Source organism: Cadophora gregata (genome assembly GCF_030347475.1).
Source record: "Cadophora gregata isolate MNR1 chromosome Unknown scaffold_2, whole genome shotgun sequence".
Classification (NCBI taxonomy): Eukaryota; Fungi; Ascomycota; class Leotiomycetes; order Helotiales; family Ploettnerulaceae; genus Cadophora; species Cadophora gregata.
The window spans coordinates 3,375,005-3,391,069 of NW_026695925.1; the positions used below are offsets into that span (position 1 = coordinate 3,375,005).

Here is a 16,065-nt window from a genome sequence, read left to right on the forward strand (position 1 = left end):
AGGGGTCGCGTTGACGTGTCAAGACAGGGAAAGGGCCAAGAAGCATACATTTAAGTGAGAGTGTTGTTGGAGCAAGTGGATGATTGAGTCATGCAGTGGCTGGCTAATCCTAAATAAGAAGCGGGAATCTCATTGTGCCACATGCATACCGAAGAAGCCTACGGTATCGCCACATTCTTTTGAACCTCTACCATGCATCAATATCAGAGACTCGTGATCTTTTGTGTCTCGTTGATGAAAATAAAAGTTAAGTAAATTTTATATGAGCAAAATATAAACAAGAATCGAACACTGCGACCACCCCCAATGATTCGTTCACTGCTGGTATACTTTCACAGAGTTGATGGTCCAATACGCAGGTGCAAATGCACCTGGGTTTGCTCCAACATAGCTCTGACAAGATCCCAAGCCTGCGCAGCTGCTGCTTCCCCAGACGGATCCAGCCCACTGTCATATAAAATTAGCTTCGACTCTTCGTGGGAAAAGGGTTCCAACGGAAAGGGAACTTACATCACCACAGAACGTCGTATCGAAAATGATGTTCTGATTCCGGAAAAACGAGTCAATATTGCATCCACCGCCCCCGTTGAATGCCACGATTGGTGTTCCCCAATTTCCAGTGACGGGTCGTCCATTCGATATATCAGCCGGGATGTTTCCTCGCGGGAAGAACCAGACATAGATGCCGGAACTCTCCCATTGCATAGCATACACACCTCCCCCAATGCTGTTGAACGAGTTTCCGTATGCATTCGCAGTGGTAGTTGTAACACCACAGCCAGTGTTGCCGTTATCTTGGTTGCAGTTGGAGTGTTGCAGGTTTGTCCCGTACTGCGAGCCCGCGGTGTTGATGTTACATCCTGCAGAGGTGTGGAGAGTGATAGTGTTTGAGCCGGCGAGATTCACGCCTTCGATGATGTCGATTTCTCCACTGCTTGGCCACTTTATAATAGTAGTCAGTATCCGAGCCGAGTCAGGGTGAAGCGGTCTTCTTACATTGGGACCAAAAAGCCAGAAAGCGGGCCAGACACCACAGATACTCCCAGGCCTGGGCAGAGTCATTTTCGGCCATCATATATCTGGAATGGAGCCGACTTACATGTGAGCAATATCAGCAATGAAAAGACCGTGGTTGTAGGATTTCTTGCTCTCAACCCGCACAGAAGCACGACCTGGGTAAGGAGGGTTGTATGTTGTGTGGTCAACTCCCATGTAGATCTGCCCATTGTTGCTGTTGATGAGACCCTGGCTCGCAGCAGCGCCTTGGGATTGATAATTTACAAATCCGTGCGTGGGGTCACCACCCGTGAAAAAGTTGAAGCTGTTGAAGAAGTTGTTACTGTTGTATGTGTCGACCAGGTTGTAACTGGCCGCTGCAAATCGATGATAAGTTCCAGTCGAGTTGGTCCATAGGGCTGTTGATGTCCCGACGAAGCCGAGAATACTGAGACTGAGAGCGTTGGAAATGTACATTGTGACGTGCCAAGTTTAAAGTCAGATATAATAGTAGAAGATGGAAGTAGAAATTATGTTCAATAAAGATATACTCAAAAAAGCGCTGCAAGCAAAATCTGAAAGGAGTGACTGTGGCTAGGCCAAGAATGAGCTATCACCTTCATATTTGGGCACATCGATCTCTATATACTCTCATAGAGTCTATGGAGTGATTAGAGGTAATTTTAGTCATGGAAAAAGAGACTTCAGGCATGCCGTCGTCCCGCCTGACAATAGGTCTAAGTCGTCGGCGCCGAGAAGCAACTCTGCTAGGGGCTGAAAGAGACAGCTGCCATTGCGACGCAGATGGTCCCTGAACTGAGGAACGTAGTTCCAATACCTAGTCAGGGTCCTTGACAGAAGCCATGGCTTCATGCCAAATATCGACAAAGCAGTACAGATGGAAGTTCTAGACTTGGGCAGGAGCTCGGAGCTAGCTCCATAAGCAGCAAAATCCCACGTCGAAATGTGGTACATTAAATAACCAAAAGAAGAAGAGAGCTATGAAGAGATGAAGACTACTTGACATCTACCAATGCACATGCGAGAAAGGTGTAGTGAAGTGAAGCGGCGCTCGGGTCATTGGGTCCTAGACGGTAATGCTACTGCAAGCCGTATTCCTAGGCAAACGGAGACATCCAACTGTGTGGTCTCGAGGGCACATTGGCAGGTACTGATCATAAGATGAACTAGGGACGTAGTTTCAATTGCCTGCATAAGCCCAAAGGACCAGTTCGGCAATCACAGGGCTGCTCTAGATCATTTCCAGCATCCAGGGATCACGATGCGCCATCACCTGCATTGCGATCTAGGTCTCATGAAGAGCCTTCAGAAGAAAGGACCGAGTAACGCCCGGAAGATAGCCTGGAGTGAAGATTGGTCAGGTCAAAGATGATGTGTCGATCCCCCTGACTGAGTAGTGAGGGGCGGATTACCGAAGGCGTTGGCACGGACCGAGATGGTTGTTCGCTTGATTATTATCTCCGAATGCCACTCTCCGGAAACAGCGAATCGGATCACAAATTCAGACCTTTGACATCTTGAGAAAGGGGCAACCAAGCCAGCTAACAGAAAAGAAATGCCAGACTTGAGCACACAAGTATTGAGCCACTTCGTTTCAGAATCAACCAAGAAAGAACAAATGCCGCCATCTAGTGGCTGCCATTAAAAGTGGCAAAGATTTTGATGGTGCTCAGATCCCTGACCCTCCGAGAAGTTACCAGTATGCCGGATTCAATGGAAAATGGCCAGGGGCCAGGAGGGAAGCAAATGCCACAGATGCCCTTTCTCCGTTCAACCTGATGATCTGGACGATTCTCTGAGTATTTGTATAAATTGAAGAAAGCTCCTACTGTTGACGATTGAAAGGTTCATGACTCTGCCAGGAAACTTTCTGGTGCTGTTTTGAAGCACACCTGACTGAGTATGGCCACGACATTGGGAATGGTCAAGCGATAAAAGGCGAATACATCTTAAGTGGTTGACGAGCATTTCCGTGAGGAAATATCTAGGTAGTTGGATACAGAATGCAGAAAGTTTAGATATTTTTGAGGAAGGGAAGGCACATGGCGGGGTAATGAGGGGTTTTCTCCCAGGCTTTGCTAAAGAGTTCCACCGAAGTAAAGGATTGGTCAAGATGTGCTGTCCCACTTTGAAGACGATCGTTCACAATTCACGTAGTTTTGAATCTCGCACTACGAAAGGACCTATTGGGAAGGTATGTGAACGATGCCTGTGGCAGCAAGTCGCGTTGTTTCATCGTAGGGTCAATCAGGGTCAACTACAGAATCGATCGAGGCGGAGAATGGCTCAGCGACAGTCCATATCGCCTTGAACTGTGAAGACAACAAAGTCTTATTTCATCCACCTACTAGAAAAATGCCCTAAACCTTCTGTTCAGGTAATTGGACGTTTTTTCATTGATGGGGAGAGATCACTAAGCAAAAATACCTTGAAGCATAATTTAGCGAAAGCGAGCCCCTGAACAGAAGAGACTTTTTGCCCTGTTAAGCGAGCTGATGTTGACAGTACCAACAAAACCTGTCCGGGAGCAAATCAATCACTATGATCAGACTCAGAATTGAATGAGGATGATTCCTTGGAGAATCAACTTTCGATGACGAAATTTTCGCATCGTAGGAACAGCTTCCGTGTCAAGATTTTCTCTCGTCTGGATAAATGTACGGCGACCCCGCACTCAAGCACCCCACATCCATTTCTCAGAAGCGGATCTTACACGACAAAATTCGCGAGCGTTGTTCTGTATCTTCTGTCCTTCTATACGGATAGACCTGTTTCAAAATGCTTTACCGCCGTAGCGTTCAAAAGAGCTCTTGCGTAATTCTTATCCAGAAGTTGTGTTGAAGTTCGATGTTCCAGGATCCCTTGTTGATGGGGTGGAAGCTGTCCCTCCGCCTTGTAACGGGTAAAGTGCACCGAAATTCCGACGAAGCGCAAACCTCATAAACTAATAAATTCAATCAGGAAAATCAGAGCTCATGACAGGTGGGAACTGTTTGCCTCTGGACTTCCGTCGCTAGTACCAGTTTGATTTAAAGGACATCCTCCCCGAGCACCCCGTTCGTCCGATCAGGCACGATGGCTTGGAAATATAAGTACCCGCCAGCCATGCCCCAGAAACTAGAGTCTCAGCCTCAAGGTACAGATAGACCTGTGCCCTCCTTTGAATTTTCCCCGTGGAAGACTTGAAGCAGATATTATGAGGGCCACCCCATCTTTGCTTCTGCTGTGTGCGGCCGGGGGGATAGTGGAGGCAACCTCCTACAGATTTGTCGGACGGGTCAATCCAAAAACAAAAGAGCTCACATGGCCGAGTACCGGTGTTGCATTCACTTTCACGGGTACCGCAGCTTCGATCAACATCAACAGTGTGAGCGGCAACTCAAGTGTTGATCTGTACATTGACGGGAAGGAGCCTATCGTCATCCCCAATGTCAACGGCACTTCCATCTCCACGCCTCAGCTCGTACGTGGGAAACATACGGTTGAGCTACGTAAACGCTCAGAAACGTATTTCGGCACATTTCGCATCACGGACGTCACAGCAAATGGAGCTCTGAGCGCGGGCAAGGTGCCGAACCGAAAGATCGAAATCATCGGTGACTCGATCTCAGTCGGCTATGGTCTCGACGGCGTCAATCCTTGCACAAATACAGCTTTTCTGGAAGACAATCCGCAAACGTACGGTGCTCTGGCAGCAAATGCTGTTGGTGCCGATTACAGCGTTGTCGCCTGGAGTGGGAAGGGACTGTACAGAAATTATGCGTCAACACCTCCAGATGATGCAGTAACGATGCCCATCCTGTATACAAGATACGGCGCCAATGATGCAGACAACAGCTTCACGTTCCCAAGTTCATGGGTCCCAGATGCCGTCGTAATCAATCTCGGCACGAACGACTTCAGCTACCTGGGTGTCCGTGATCCGGCCAACCCTGCAACCCTCACGGCTGCTCTCGTTGCCTTGATGACGAAGGTCAACAAGAAGTATCCGAGAGCAAAGATCTTCCTGGTATCTTCTCCACTTCTGAGCGATACCTACCCTACAGCAGCCGATGCTCAAAAGTCCACCCAATTGAAAGTGTACAAAGACGCTGCTGCTCAACTTCGGAAAGTGAAGACTCGCATCGTGGATTGGCCCGGGCAAGGGTCAGATGTGGGCTGTGATTACCATCCCAACGCTGCTACACACGCAATTGGAGCTAAACTTCTTGAAGACGCTTTGAAGGCCGAGATGGGGTGGTAGGATGTTGTAAAAATGTAGTTCTCTTAGATGGTGGAGGCTTGAAATTACCGGATTTGAATCGGATTCATTGTATATATCACCCAGGTACACATCGGCCTCGACGAAAATTTTGACTCAGCTGTCACTGTTTCTACTGTTGTACCAAACCAAGTGGCGTTGTAGCAGAACAGTTTTTGAATGTCTCGGCGTATGTGAAGTCGCAAATAATCCAAAGCGGCTGCCTCGTGTCATTGAAGTCCAAATCAGCAACGTGGAGTTTACCCTCGAGGTACCGTGTAACTATGTCTCTCGTATTAATATTAATACCGATTAGAGCTAGACCTTTTATTGAAGCGATAGGTATTTATGAATTGAATTATTGAAGTTGCCCCGGGGTGTCCAAATACGGAAGGAGTAGTATTGGCTACCCAACCACACGGATATACTACATACAATAGGAAAGAGCGAGAGACTTTTTAGATCTATCTCTTCTTGAAGCCGGAGCTCACGATTCTTCTGTTCCTTTTCATTGCTCGACAAATTCCAAACCACCAGAACAAATTACGGTTGGCCACAATTCCATAATGCGTCCTCTACTCGCTCTCCAAGCAATCTTCGCCACGATCCAGATCGTAATGGCTCGAGCTGTTCCGAGCACAGACAAAGGTGAACTCGACCCCTTCATGTGCACGTCTTTCGGAAAAGGCTGCCAGCTCAAACTGGACGTCAACACCGGCCTGTTCACCTGCACCTGCTCCACAAACCCCAATCATCTCCCGTAAGAACCCTTATCCCTACCAACCCTCACCACCTATTAGCTTCAACTAACTTTCCCCAGCGACCTCGCACGATTCTACACCGAAGCCAACTACAGCGGCATCGAATACCAAGCCTACGGCAACTACCAGACCTGCCAGAATCTCCCCGACACCTGGGACAAGAAGACACAATCCATGAAGAGCAACCTCGATCCTTCGGTCATCTGCTGTGTCTTTACGGATGTTGATTGTGTCAAGGAGGGAAGACATTGGACGCCGGTTGGTGAGAGTGTTCAAGACTTTCAGGGATTCTATGCGCTGGGAGTTAGGAGTTACATGTGTAATTTGTGGGTTGATGAGACGTCGACTTGTGATGGACTCTGAAAGATACATCGGGATGAGATTCGGGGAGAGATGATAATCTTTGATGATGTGGGGTATTGATATTTGTAGTGGTCTTTGAGGTTATTGTTTTGACTCAGTATTAGGAAACTGATTTTGGTGGTATCGTTTTCATTCTGGTTATTTTTCCATGTATTGTTCGCTGTACGATAGACTTCATCGTATCATAACTTTCAATTACTCCTTCACCAAGGACGTTTACCACTGGATCTTCTTTGATGCCTCTCTCTGCTGAGTCTACCCCGCGTCACTCGCATTGATGTATTCTTTCATCGAAGTCAGCAACACACAATCGAAATTTCCACGCGGCATTGGCAATGTCATGAATTTCTGGGAAGATCCGACCCATCTCCAAGCGATTTTTATGCCAATTCGTGTCCAGGGTTGAGGAGGTTCCGTCACTGTCCACTCAGCTACCAATGGGCTATCTGGGCAGGAGCACAAATTGTGCCGCCAAGGTTGCCGGCGGTATATTTACGATCCCCTTGCCCTGCACCGCGACCATTGCTGAAATGATAGTGGGTATAGGGGTAGACAATGATCGTACAGATAATCAACGATACCATGAATCGCAGTTAGATGGCATATCTGAACTTGGGATGCCGGTGCCCCAGTAGCGTCTGGTCTTCGTCGAGCCTATCGTCCCGCTCGCCCTTCTCTCGCTTGGCATTCTCCCACTTGCAATACAATATTGTCACGGCTGTGACAACAAGGCACAAAGCAAGCATGCCCAAATTGATTGCGTGTCCGGTCTTATACCTATTATCACTCGTTAGCACATCTCGCTTCTTGTAGGCTAGAAGTCAACAAACCTCGGAGCATCACTCGTGACGTAAGTGAAAGTAGCGATGAAAGCTGCACAGTTCGCAATGCAGATCTGGAAACCGGTCGCTGTGGCCCTCACATAGTGTGGTGCAACGTTATTGGCCATCCATCCCATGACCATGGGTGAACAGGGAAAGATGCCCACTGCCACAAAGAACGTGCCGCCATATTGTACGAGGGGCTTGGGAGAGGCGATCAACATAATGTAGCCAATGATACCAACTGTAGCACCGCCGAGCATGAAGATCCCTCGTTGTTTGATACGGTCTGAGAAGTAAGTGACGAGGAGCACGGCGAAGAATGCAGCCATGTTCGGTGGCACGGTGAGAAGATTTGCTTGGAAAAGTTAGTCACACACTCATGGTGACGGAGAAAAAATACCTTTGACGCTCTTATATCCCAACGTGCTGATGATTGTTGGCAAGAAGAGTGAGAAACTGTAAATGGGTGTGATGATGGCAAAGAAGTTCAGACTTAACAAAGCAGTGTTCCAATTGAGAATAGCAATCTTCACCCAATGCCAAGAGAACTTCTCAGTATCGACGGACGAAGAAGAGACAGCGCCTTGTGCGTCAATATGCATGCGGCGGACTGCGAATTCTTTCTCCTCTTGGGTGAGAAACTTGGAGTGTGAAGGTGTGTGAGGTAGGAAGAATCCAGCCAGTAGTCCGAAGAGGATTGTTATGACGCCTTCAATGAAGAAGATGAATGGCCTGTGAAAACGAATTAGTTTCTTTTGCCACGAAGACGCAGACCAGTCCATCACTTACCAGCCATCATATCCTGGTGTTCTGATCTGCGAAAGGCCCGTAGCCAGAAGCCCTCCGAAGGCACCACTTAAAGGAGCAGCGCAGTAGAACAGCCCAATCCGAATCATGATTTGTTTCCGCTCGTAGAACATTGCTAGGTATATGATCACTCCGCCAAGCAGTCCTCCTTCCATCAGCCCTAGGAAGAACCTTCCTGCCAACAGTCCTTCATACGTCTTCACAAATCCAAGGCACATGCTCACGATTCCCCAACCGAAGACGAGACCTGGCAAGTAATACCCAGCCCCAATTCTTTTGACCAGCCAGTTTGAAGGAACTAGAGGGATTAGTCTGACAATTTCTGAGAATCAAGAACCGTACATACTATCAACGATGATATATGGAACATAGAATATTGCAAGAGCAATGTTGAACTTGTTGCCCTTCAAAATATTCAGACCCTCTGCCAATCCATCAATCTTAGCATTTCCGATATTGCTTCTATCAATGAAAGCCAGAAGCCAGAGGCCGAACAGCCATGGTATGATGTGCTTGTCAAATTTCCTTGTTACGCGAGCAGATATGACGGGATCGAGATGTGCGCCTTCATCAGGAGATGGAGAATGCGCATTACCTTTCTCGACCTCCGTGATGGTGGGCTTGATGTACTCGTCAGAAGGTAGTGAAGTTGAGACTGACATCTTGATATTTTTCTTGTCCTTACGAGTTGAAGAGATAATTCCAGGGACATCAAATGAGAGAAATGCACTTATCTTTATCAAGAAAATATTAGATGGGAGTTCAAAATGCCATGATGATGTTGGCCCAGGCTTGATCGACCAAGTGCCGTCACTGCGAGCTGACACTAGTTTGATCGCCTGCCTTTCGTTAGAGCAGTGCGGGGTTGACAGGTAGGTGGTTGACGCTTGACCTCCAGCCATCGTGGTGACGTGCCCAATGAAGACCAGCGGAAAGAAATGTCCGAGTGGAAAACGGGAACAGACGTCATATTAAGATTTCATCAAGCACTTGCCAAATCCATGGCAGTGGAGAGGGATCGGATTTCATCGATTTCAATTGTTCTTGAAAGCTGACATCAGATCAAATGTATGAGACTCATGTGGTTCATGTGGTGGTTATCCCCCAACTACCAAACAAAACACACGTTCTACTTAGTTTGAATAACCTGAAGGAATGCCCTGTAGCTAAGCGAAGAGCGCCTGAAATACGCTCGTGCCTGGCAGGATAGGCAACTTTAGTGCCTTCCTTCAGCGCGGGCCCCTGGAAAAGTGTGTTTTCGGCAGTTGCTGATGATGCTCTCAGGGTAGCATATTTTTGACTGGGGAGCTGAAAGTATACTGTATGGCTATTGCACTATTCCTTCACTGCTGCCAGACTGACTTCGCACTTCGAAGTGACGACAAGTGCGACAAGCTGTTGCTCCTGGATCCTCAACAAGCAAGCAACATTTGGATACCAAATAGGATACCTGGTAGGCTTCAGTGGCTGTAGCTTGGAAATAAGCGAAGCCATTGCCGCTGATCTGGATTGAACCATGGCGAGGAGCTATTTGTACCACACAAATCCATCGGAGACAAATGAGAAAAGCTGATTTGGGTCATTTCAATAACAACACTCAATATGTAAGACCATATACAAAGAACAAGGTGTCAGTCGTAAAGTCAATGTGCAGTCACAAGAGGAACACTGCTGCGAGCACCTCGATGGCTATTTAAGTCCGAATGTGAAAAGCCCACGGTACAGACGAAAATCAGTGACAAGGTGAATGGAATGCAAAAACTAACGTCTAATCATGTTGTGTACCACCTAGGATTGCATTCAAGGCAAATGTCGTAATGACGACAGAAAATTTAAGCCTGTCTTATCCATCGTAACTCTTCCAGGCCGTCTCCGTGAAAGTTACTGAAGTATACACTGACTCATCAATCCATCTCCACTGCCTTCTATCATATCTTGCAAAATAGCGGCCGTGTTTTGAGACAACTGGCTGCAGCGTTTCCGTCTTCCGTCCGAGCTCGTGAGGTCCCAGGCTCGGTGGTGTTCCGTGTCGTTGGCGAGACTGGTGCTACTTGAGACTCGATTGGAGATGCAATATGTTGCAAACCCGTGTTACTGGTATTATTGCATGTAGCAGGTGCAGTGCTGGGGCGCGTTTGGGGAGTGGTTTGATGATTGGAGGCAATGGTCGGGAGGTAACTTGGAGAGCTTGCAACAGCAGTGCGTGTTGCAAAGCGACTGCTTCGTTCACGTACATTGGTAGAAGAGAATGAGTGTGAGTGAAACTCATTGTTGGGTGATGTGACAACGCTTTGAAGCTCGGTGGGGGGATCCAGAGGTATTGTGCGAGAAAACAACATGCGCATTCCTAGTACAATCAGTTTCCGCATAGAGCATCTGTCTTCCACATAGACTGGTCAGGTATAAAGAAATAATTCACCCTGAAGAGCATTGACGATCAGAATAAGGAGAAACACGACGCCGATGAGGACAAAAAGAGGATACGGCAGCTGCTTAGTTGTAGTTGCAGTGCCGAGAGGAGAAGGTAGGGAATCGCCGCTGGCGGGCACGGAGCCATTCTGGGACTCCATAGTGCTGAGCGGGTCGTAATGAAGGACCTTTGGTAAACTAAAAGGAGATTGCAAACGAGTTCGTGGGATCTCCAGCTGCTTGCTTGCTGAAACAGAAGCAACTGATATGGGGTGAAGAGAGAGGAAGGAGTCGAAGTCTTTGAAGAATGCTAGAGGGGACGCATAGAAATCAAGGGGAGGCGAGCTTGTTGAGATGGGTGCGCGGCTGGCCTCAGCATTATGGCTGCGAGGGGAATCAAAACGAAATAGGAGGGCTCGCTCCCATGGATGCACAGTGACATCTGCTGATATCCTACCTTACCGTTCTACCCTCCTCCCAGTGCGGGATGCGGAATGGCCCAACCATTGTTGGTGTTGTAAGTGTGATCGTTTAATCCGAACGTCTATGAACATGCAGCCCCTAATGATACAGGAGGGCGAGGACGGGTCCAGTTGGCTCGCTTCAGGAAGTACCACTTGGCAGCTGAATGCCACCCTCATCTCGCGATGCCACTGGGCCACCATGCACAGGGGCTGCGTCCCTCCTTTGCCAGAAACCTGTTTCGAGGGCATACGTGGCAGTCCTGACAACCAATGGAAAGAGTGTGAGGCAGCACTGCCCCCCGAGGGGCGGCAGAAAAGCGCCTTGGGGCACGCGCCCCCAACTGTAGCATGATGAGCGCATCAGCGTGTTGGGCCGCCATCGCCTGCGTCCCAATACGTTCCTCCGGAGCACGGTACTTTCTGTCAGATGGCCACATGTCGAAAGAACGTACTTTTGTAGCGCTGGTACTTTCGTAGTGCCGTATCGTTATGTGCCTCAAAGGGTTGGTCGTGGTCCTGACTGCCTTGTGCCCTCCGCGACGTCGTCCTCGACAACATATCGACTTCTTTGGAACTTGTACCTGGCTGTGAGGAGACTCGCACATGCCGCATATCCCTCTTGGGCTTCGTGCGCAATGAAAAGAATATCATCGCGCTGTCCGAACCAAAGTACGTCACATGGCCACGGCTGAAATGCAGTTGGGGCACGCCCAGCCACAGTCCTGTGAGCCCGCTTCAGTCGCGGAGTCGTCTAGACATGATCCTCTGGGGTCAGACGCGCCCAGTCCAGTACGAGAGCTGCCACGAAAGTTCACGCAGAAAGATTGGGACGCCCACAAGGCAGAAATTATGAGGCTATATATCGACCAGAATCTTGCAGTAAGAAGTGTTCGGATGTTTATGGAAGAAATTTACCTTCTTCAAGCCTCGTAAGCAGCCAGCTGTTCCTCATTTGACCGCCCAGCACTGATAATATCAGAGACAAACAGTACAAAGATAGGTTCAAAAAGTGGGGAATATCGAAAAACATCTCCAAAGAAGCATGGAACGCTGTCGTTCGCAAGTCTCGGGATCGTGCAGCTGCTGGAAAAGCTTCGTCAATACAGGTCCATGGGATCCCAATCAGTAGCGCGAAGCTTGCACGTTACATGCATGATAACCCCTCGATACCTCCAAATTCACCAGGTGTGTAGGATCTTCAAGTCCATGGAACTAATTTCATTGGTGTCTGGATGAGCAGCAGTACGTGGCAGACTAACTCGAGTAGAGCGAGCTGTAACGCCGTCAGATGTAGACGTTCACACTCCAGAAGAGTCATCACCTCGCTCTCCACGAAGCTCAGGCCTACTGCTTGATTCTGGAAATATGTCGGTAAGTAAAGAGCCAAAATTTGAGTCTGTAACAGCTGACAATGAATAGCCCTCGGCTGACAGGTGGCGTCACGGCCCAGCTCCTATTGCAACTACACTTGCCTATCCACCCCTCTATAGAAAAGAAGTTCGCATGGATGAACCTGTGTATACGGAACTCCAAAGAAATGAGGCTGGGATCTATTTATCGGACCCCGTTGCAGAAGAACGCCGCAGTTCATTGTTCCGTGGTTCTGTACTTCTGATTCTTTGGGAAAACGACAGGAGCAGTAATTTGTCCTTGCTTCAGCAGCTTGCAGCCGGGTTTCAGCGCAAGTTCATGCTTGATACAGAAATCTGGAAAATCCCCATGGAAAAATCACAGTTTCGAGTACATATGAAGGTGTTGGAATTCGCGCAGCAAAGCGAGAAATACCCGCTTCTCGTGGTATGCTACGCAGGGGACGGGAGGTTGACCACACAACGTCGGCTGGAATGGACAAGGTGATTGCCTAGCTTTTAATCCAAAATTAAATGTGCTGACTTAACCAGCCCAGCGAAAGCTAGCGATGAGACAATCCAAACAGTGAAATGGTCTGGAATCCAGTCGGTTCTAGAGGAGGCGAAATCCGATGTTCTCCTCATATTCAGCTGCTGTGCTTCTATGGTCAGTAATCCTGACTGTCATGGCGCGCTGGAATGTATTGCTGCAAGTGGTTTTGGGACGGGAGAAAATTCGGCGGAGCCGTTCTTCAGGAGCTTAATACAAGTATTAACGGAACTCAGAACGTCGTCTAACCCAATAGCAGTCATCACAATCTACGTAAGTCTACTGGGGTGTCTACACCAAATGATACAAGCTGGTGCAGTGGGATTGTCGACACCTGTGCATACATCTATGAACCACGAAAGCACGAGAAGCATCATACTTTCTCCTGGATCCACTCCATTTGGTTTTGAATCATCGATGCTCCCTACGGGTTCAGAATATCAGTCAAGCATTAGCACTTCCAACTCGACCGCAGGAAAGAAGCGTAAACGAGCATCGAAGGACGTCCGTAGAGAAAGACCATACCAGTGTACTCACATTAAATCAGACGGTACATATTGCCTGAAAGAAAACACGTACTGGGCCGATTGTAAGTATCCACATCCGGACCATACTGTAAACGTGTTGTTTCAGTGGCTTCTATCAAGTATTTGTATACGATCTCAAGCAGAACCTGGAGCTGATATTTCTCATTTAACAGGGAAACGCCATGAGGAAACGCACTGGCCTCAGAGGCGCTGGGAATGCCTTCTCCAGGGGACAAATGAAAGTGTTACTTGCCATGTCTGTAATGGAACGGTCGATTTAGCTGGGCAACACTCCAACTCCCATGCCCTCTGTATAGGCAACGTTCTAAGGATGGGGCATGAGTTTCATCGTAAAGACAAGCTGATCCATCATGTTTTAGAAGCACACGGGTGCAGAGCTAATGTCGATACATGGTATGTGGACATCCACTCTGATTGGAAACGGCAGTGTGGTTTTTGTGGTGCGGTTTTCACAACTTGGGATGAAAGATGTACCCACGTCAGCGAACATTTTGCTGCGGGTCTGAGAATGGTCCCGGATTGGAAAGATCCTTGGCCAGATGATCACGAGAATGCCGACAACGATAACAACGAAAACGATGACTGACGACCGCAAGAAGAGCCGTTGGAGATATCATGGACTTTGTGCTGTGGCCTGAAAATTCTCTGGATAATTTTCTATCCTCATGCGAGGCATTCCGGTCAACCACCACTGGAAACAGGAAGTTGGCTTGTGGTGACGCGAATCCAAAATCGCAAAGGATGCTCGGTCGGTTCCATTGTCGCGGAGACGTCTGCTCATGTGGATGGAAGGTCATCACAACGTGACGGGGGATGCGTCAAAGAATGCCCCGCACGTAGACTAGATATGGGCAGTACTTTAGATTTCACTTGCTTCAATCGCTAGAGGCTTGCTTCTCGTGTTGATCTCGCTACTGTCTGATATGCCAAATAAAACACGTCACATTGATACGTACGTAGTCTGCACAGAAACTTGCCTTTCTCATCCCCCCGCCATGTAATCAAACCAGAATCATCGAAGTGGCAGGCTTACCTTTTCAATATTATACCAACCGGACTATGTCCATGTGTCCGTGAATACTCTTCCCCTCCGAATCCCATTCCTTCATAGCCACACCGATGTTTTGATGACCTGTTGGAGTACACCAGGAGTACCAGGAGGCTTCGGCACCATTCCAGCACCGGCCACCTGTGGATATATATTGATTGCAAGCACATAACCCGTGCTCGACGCCATTTCTTCCCCTCAAGCTTGCCGTAGCGATGTGAAAATGGACATGTTTGCGGAATCATCATTGAAGCAACCTCACCCCCGACCTTGAAGGCAAGAACCAGCCTCACCTTCGAAAACAACAGCTCTTGCTTAAAGAGACCTCATGTCTAGATAAAGTGCCTTTGGACATTGAGGCAGCAAAAGTTGGAAGTTGTTGAGTAAGGGCCAATATGGATGCCTCGGATAGACGAGGCCCCATTTGAAGTATGAAAAAGCTGTGCAGGCAAGCTATGTATTGTCTGTCAATCATGTCCAGACAATGGATCTTACCAAAGGGAAGCCTAGCTAGATTGTGACGAGGGGGATTTGAAGATTGTGGAGGCAGTGGACATGGCACACCATGCTGTTGCCATTAGTGTTCCCTCGAGAAATTTCGTTTATGAAAGTTACAACATGCTTCTGGTACAGTATAATAAGGACGAAGTCGAATGGGGAAAAGGCTTGGACGAGACATCACGAAGTAAGCATGGGAAGGAGTCAAACGTTCTCAGTGATACGCACCAAGCTTCAAGGTCAGGCGTAGACTTCAGTACGGAGGTACCGAGAACGCGTCTACTTCGTCGCGTCTTCCAGCCTTCCAACACAACAACTCATACCAATCTACCCGCGACTACCCACCATCATGCACGTCGGCAGCTTTTGTCTCCTTCTGTAGTTCAAGGGGAACTGTGAAACCCATTTGGCCCTCGAGCTAAGCACATCTGCAGAGATTCGATTCTGTCATAAAGGCTCTCGCTGCACCAACCAGTGGCCCTCCCTCCTATGACGACCTCTACGACGTCTACTCCCATTTCTGATTCTACACAAACAACACCACTCGAAGCAAGTTTTGAACAAGTGTCGCCGCAAAAGTTTTAGTCGAGGATATTTTCTCCATTGCTCGTTGCGCCGGGATATCTCTGCTGGCTGCGAAGCTGGTACGACACAGACATCTCTTGGGGTGTTAATAATGGCCTCCAGAATTCAGCAGATCAGGGACACATTCGAACAATGTTGTTATTAGTGCGAGAGCATCCCGATAACGTGGCAGTCACAAGAACCAACTGCTTGGTTGTATGCCGGTAATGAATACCCAGCCCAATATCACATCTATGTTAGAGGGATGGAGCGAGAGAACTTGGTCGGGTTTGGGTGATGCATGGGACATGAACAGCTTTGGCCATGCCGGCACTACACTGAGTCTGGCACTGGTTGGGAATTGCCAGGATTCTGATTCAGGGTCGGACGTATCCATTCTGGCCACAGTACCAAGGCCAACGTCAAGCACATTGCTGTGGCATACAAAGGGTCGCGATACTCTACCAAAACCATGTTACTGGAGAGCTTACCTAACTTCCTTGATGGAAGAGGATAGGTCGAAAAGTTTGGTACCTTGTCACTGAAACCTCCCTCATGTCGTGAGGTCAGGGCAGTTTCCATTAGTTCGGAATTGGCATCACCACCAAACTAGTAGCCGTTCA

At 48.3% G+C, this 16,065-nt stretch overlaps 6 protein-coding genes across 6 annotated transcripts; 3 read left to right on the plus strand and 3 right to left on the minus strand.

Moving 5' to 3' along the window:
* Nucleotides 1-315: 315 nt before the first annotated feature.
* ONS95_008388 (uncharacterized protein) lies at nucleotides 316-1,473 on the minus strand (the record flags this gene model as incomplete). Its single annotated transcript, XM_058501942.1, has 4 exons — nucleotides 316-447; nucleotides 511-942; nucleotides 997-1,048; nucleotides 1,100-1,473. 4 exons carry the CDS (start codon nucleotides 1,471-1,473, stop codon nucleotides 316-318), a joined length of 990 nt encoding a protein of 329 aa, XP_058363264.1.
* A 2,740-nt stretch (nucleotides 1,474-4,213) lies between these two features.
* On the plus strand, nucleotides 4,214-5,260 carry ONS95_008389 (uncharacterized protein; the record flags this gene model as incomplete). Its single annotated transcript, XM_058501943.1, has 1 exon — nucleotides 4,214-5,260. The coding sequence occupies one exon, from the start codon at nucleotides 4,214-4,216 to the stop codon at nucleotides 5,258-5,260; it is 1,047 nt and encodes a 348-aa protein (XP_058363265.1).
* Nucleotides 5,261-5,730: 470 nt separating this feature from the next.
* Nucleotides 5,731-8,849, minus strand: ONS95_008391 (uncharacterized protein). Its single transcript, XM_058501945.1, has 5 exons — nucleotides 8,359-8,849; nucleotides 7,995-8,310; nucleotides 7,606-7,937; nucleotides 7,212-7,560; nucleotides 5,731-7,158 (listed from the first exon to the last, which is right to left on the minus strand). The coding sequence occupies exons 1-5, from the start codon at nucleotides 8,672-8,674 to the stop codon at nucleotides 6,975-6,977; spliced, it is 1,497 nt and encodes a 498-aa protein (XP_058363266.1). The 5' UTR covers nucleotides 8,675-8,849; the 3' UTR covers nucleotides 5,731-6,974.
* ONS95_008390 (uncharacterized protein) lies at nucleotides 5,824-6,381 on the plus strand (the record flags this gene model as incomplete). Its single annotated transcript, XM_058501944.1, has 2 exons — nucleotides 5,824-6,017; nucleotides 6,078-6,381. The coding sequence occupies 2 exons, from the start codon at nucleotides 5,824-5,826 to the stop codon at nucleotides 6,379-6,381; spliced, it is 498 nt and encodes a 165-aa protein (XP_058363267.1).
* Nucleotides 8,850-9,726: 877 nt separating the features above from the next.
* ONS95_008392 (uncharacterized protein) lies at nucleotides 9,727-10,945 on the minus strand. Its single transcript, XM_058501946.1, has 2 exons — nucleotides 10,432-10,945; nucleotides 9,727-10,359 (listed from the first exon to the last, which is right to left on the minus strand). Exons 1-2 carry the CDS (start codon nucleotides 10,580-10,582, stop codon nucleotides 9,941-9,943), a joined length of 570 nt encoding a protein of 189 aa, XP_058363268.1. The 5' UTR covers nucleotides 10,583-10,945; the 3' UTR covers nucleotides 9,727-9,940.
* A 91-nt stretch (nucleotides 10,946-11,036) lies between these two features.
* ONS95_008393 (uncharacterized protein) lies at nucleotides 11,037-15,032 on the plus strand. The gene is made up of 6 exons (XM_058501947.1): nucleotides 11,037-11,814; nucleotides 11,865-12,070; nucleotides 12,153-12,256; nucleotides 12,305-12,738; nucleotides 12,787-13,373; nucleotides 13,485-15,032. Exons 1-6 carry the CDS (start codon nucleotides 11,564-11,566, stop codon nucleotides 13,916-13,918), a joined length of 2,016 nt encoding a protein of 671 aa, XP_058363269.1. The 5' UTR covers nucleotides 11,037-11,563; the 3' UTR covers nucleotides 13,919-15,032.
* Nucleotides 15,033-16,065: the final 1,033 nt, after the last annotated feature.

What these genes read in the sequence shown, in the direction of transcription:
- ONS95_008391 (XM_058501945.1), bottom strand. Translation starts at nt 8,674, where the DNA reads ATGTCAGTCTCAACTTCACTACCTTCTGACGAGTACATCAAGCCCACC. An exon ending in ACACCAGGATATGATGGCTG is followed by an intron (nt 7,938 to 7,994) that starts GTAAGTGATGGA and finishes TCGTTTTCACAG; the next exon opens with GCCATTCATCTTCTTCATTG. An exon ending in GGGATATAAGAGCGTCAAAG is followed by an intron (nt 7,561 to 7,605) that starts GTATTTTTTCTC and finishes AACTTTTCCAAG; the next exon opens with CAAATCTTCTCACCGTGCCA.
- ONS95_008393 (XM_058501947.1), top strand. Translation starts at nt 11,564, where the DNA reads ATGGCCACGGCTGAAATGCAGTTGGGGCACGCCCAGCCACAGTCCTGT. An exon ending in ATTTACCTTCTTCAAGCCTC is followed by an intron (nt 11,815 to 11,864) that starts GTAAGCAGCCAG and finishes TGATAATATCAG; the next exon opens with AGACAAACAGTACAAAGATA. An exon ending in CGTCGGCTGGAATGGACAAG is followed by an intron (nt 12,739 to 12,786) that starts GTGATTGCCTAG and finishes TGACTTAACCAG; the next exon opens with CCCAGCGAAAGCTAGCGATG.
- ONS95_008392 (XM_058501946.1), bottom strand. Translation starts at nt 10,582, where the DNA reads ATGGAGTCCCAGAATGGCTCCGTGCCCGCCAGCGGCGATTCCCTACCT. An exon ending in GATCGTCAATGCTCTTCAGG is followed by an intron (nt 10,360 to 10,431) that starts GTGAATTATTTC and finishes TGATTGTACTAG; the next exon opens with GAATGCGCATGTTGTTTTCT.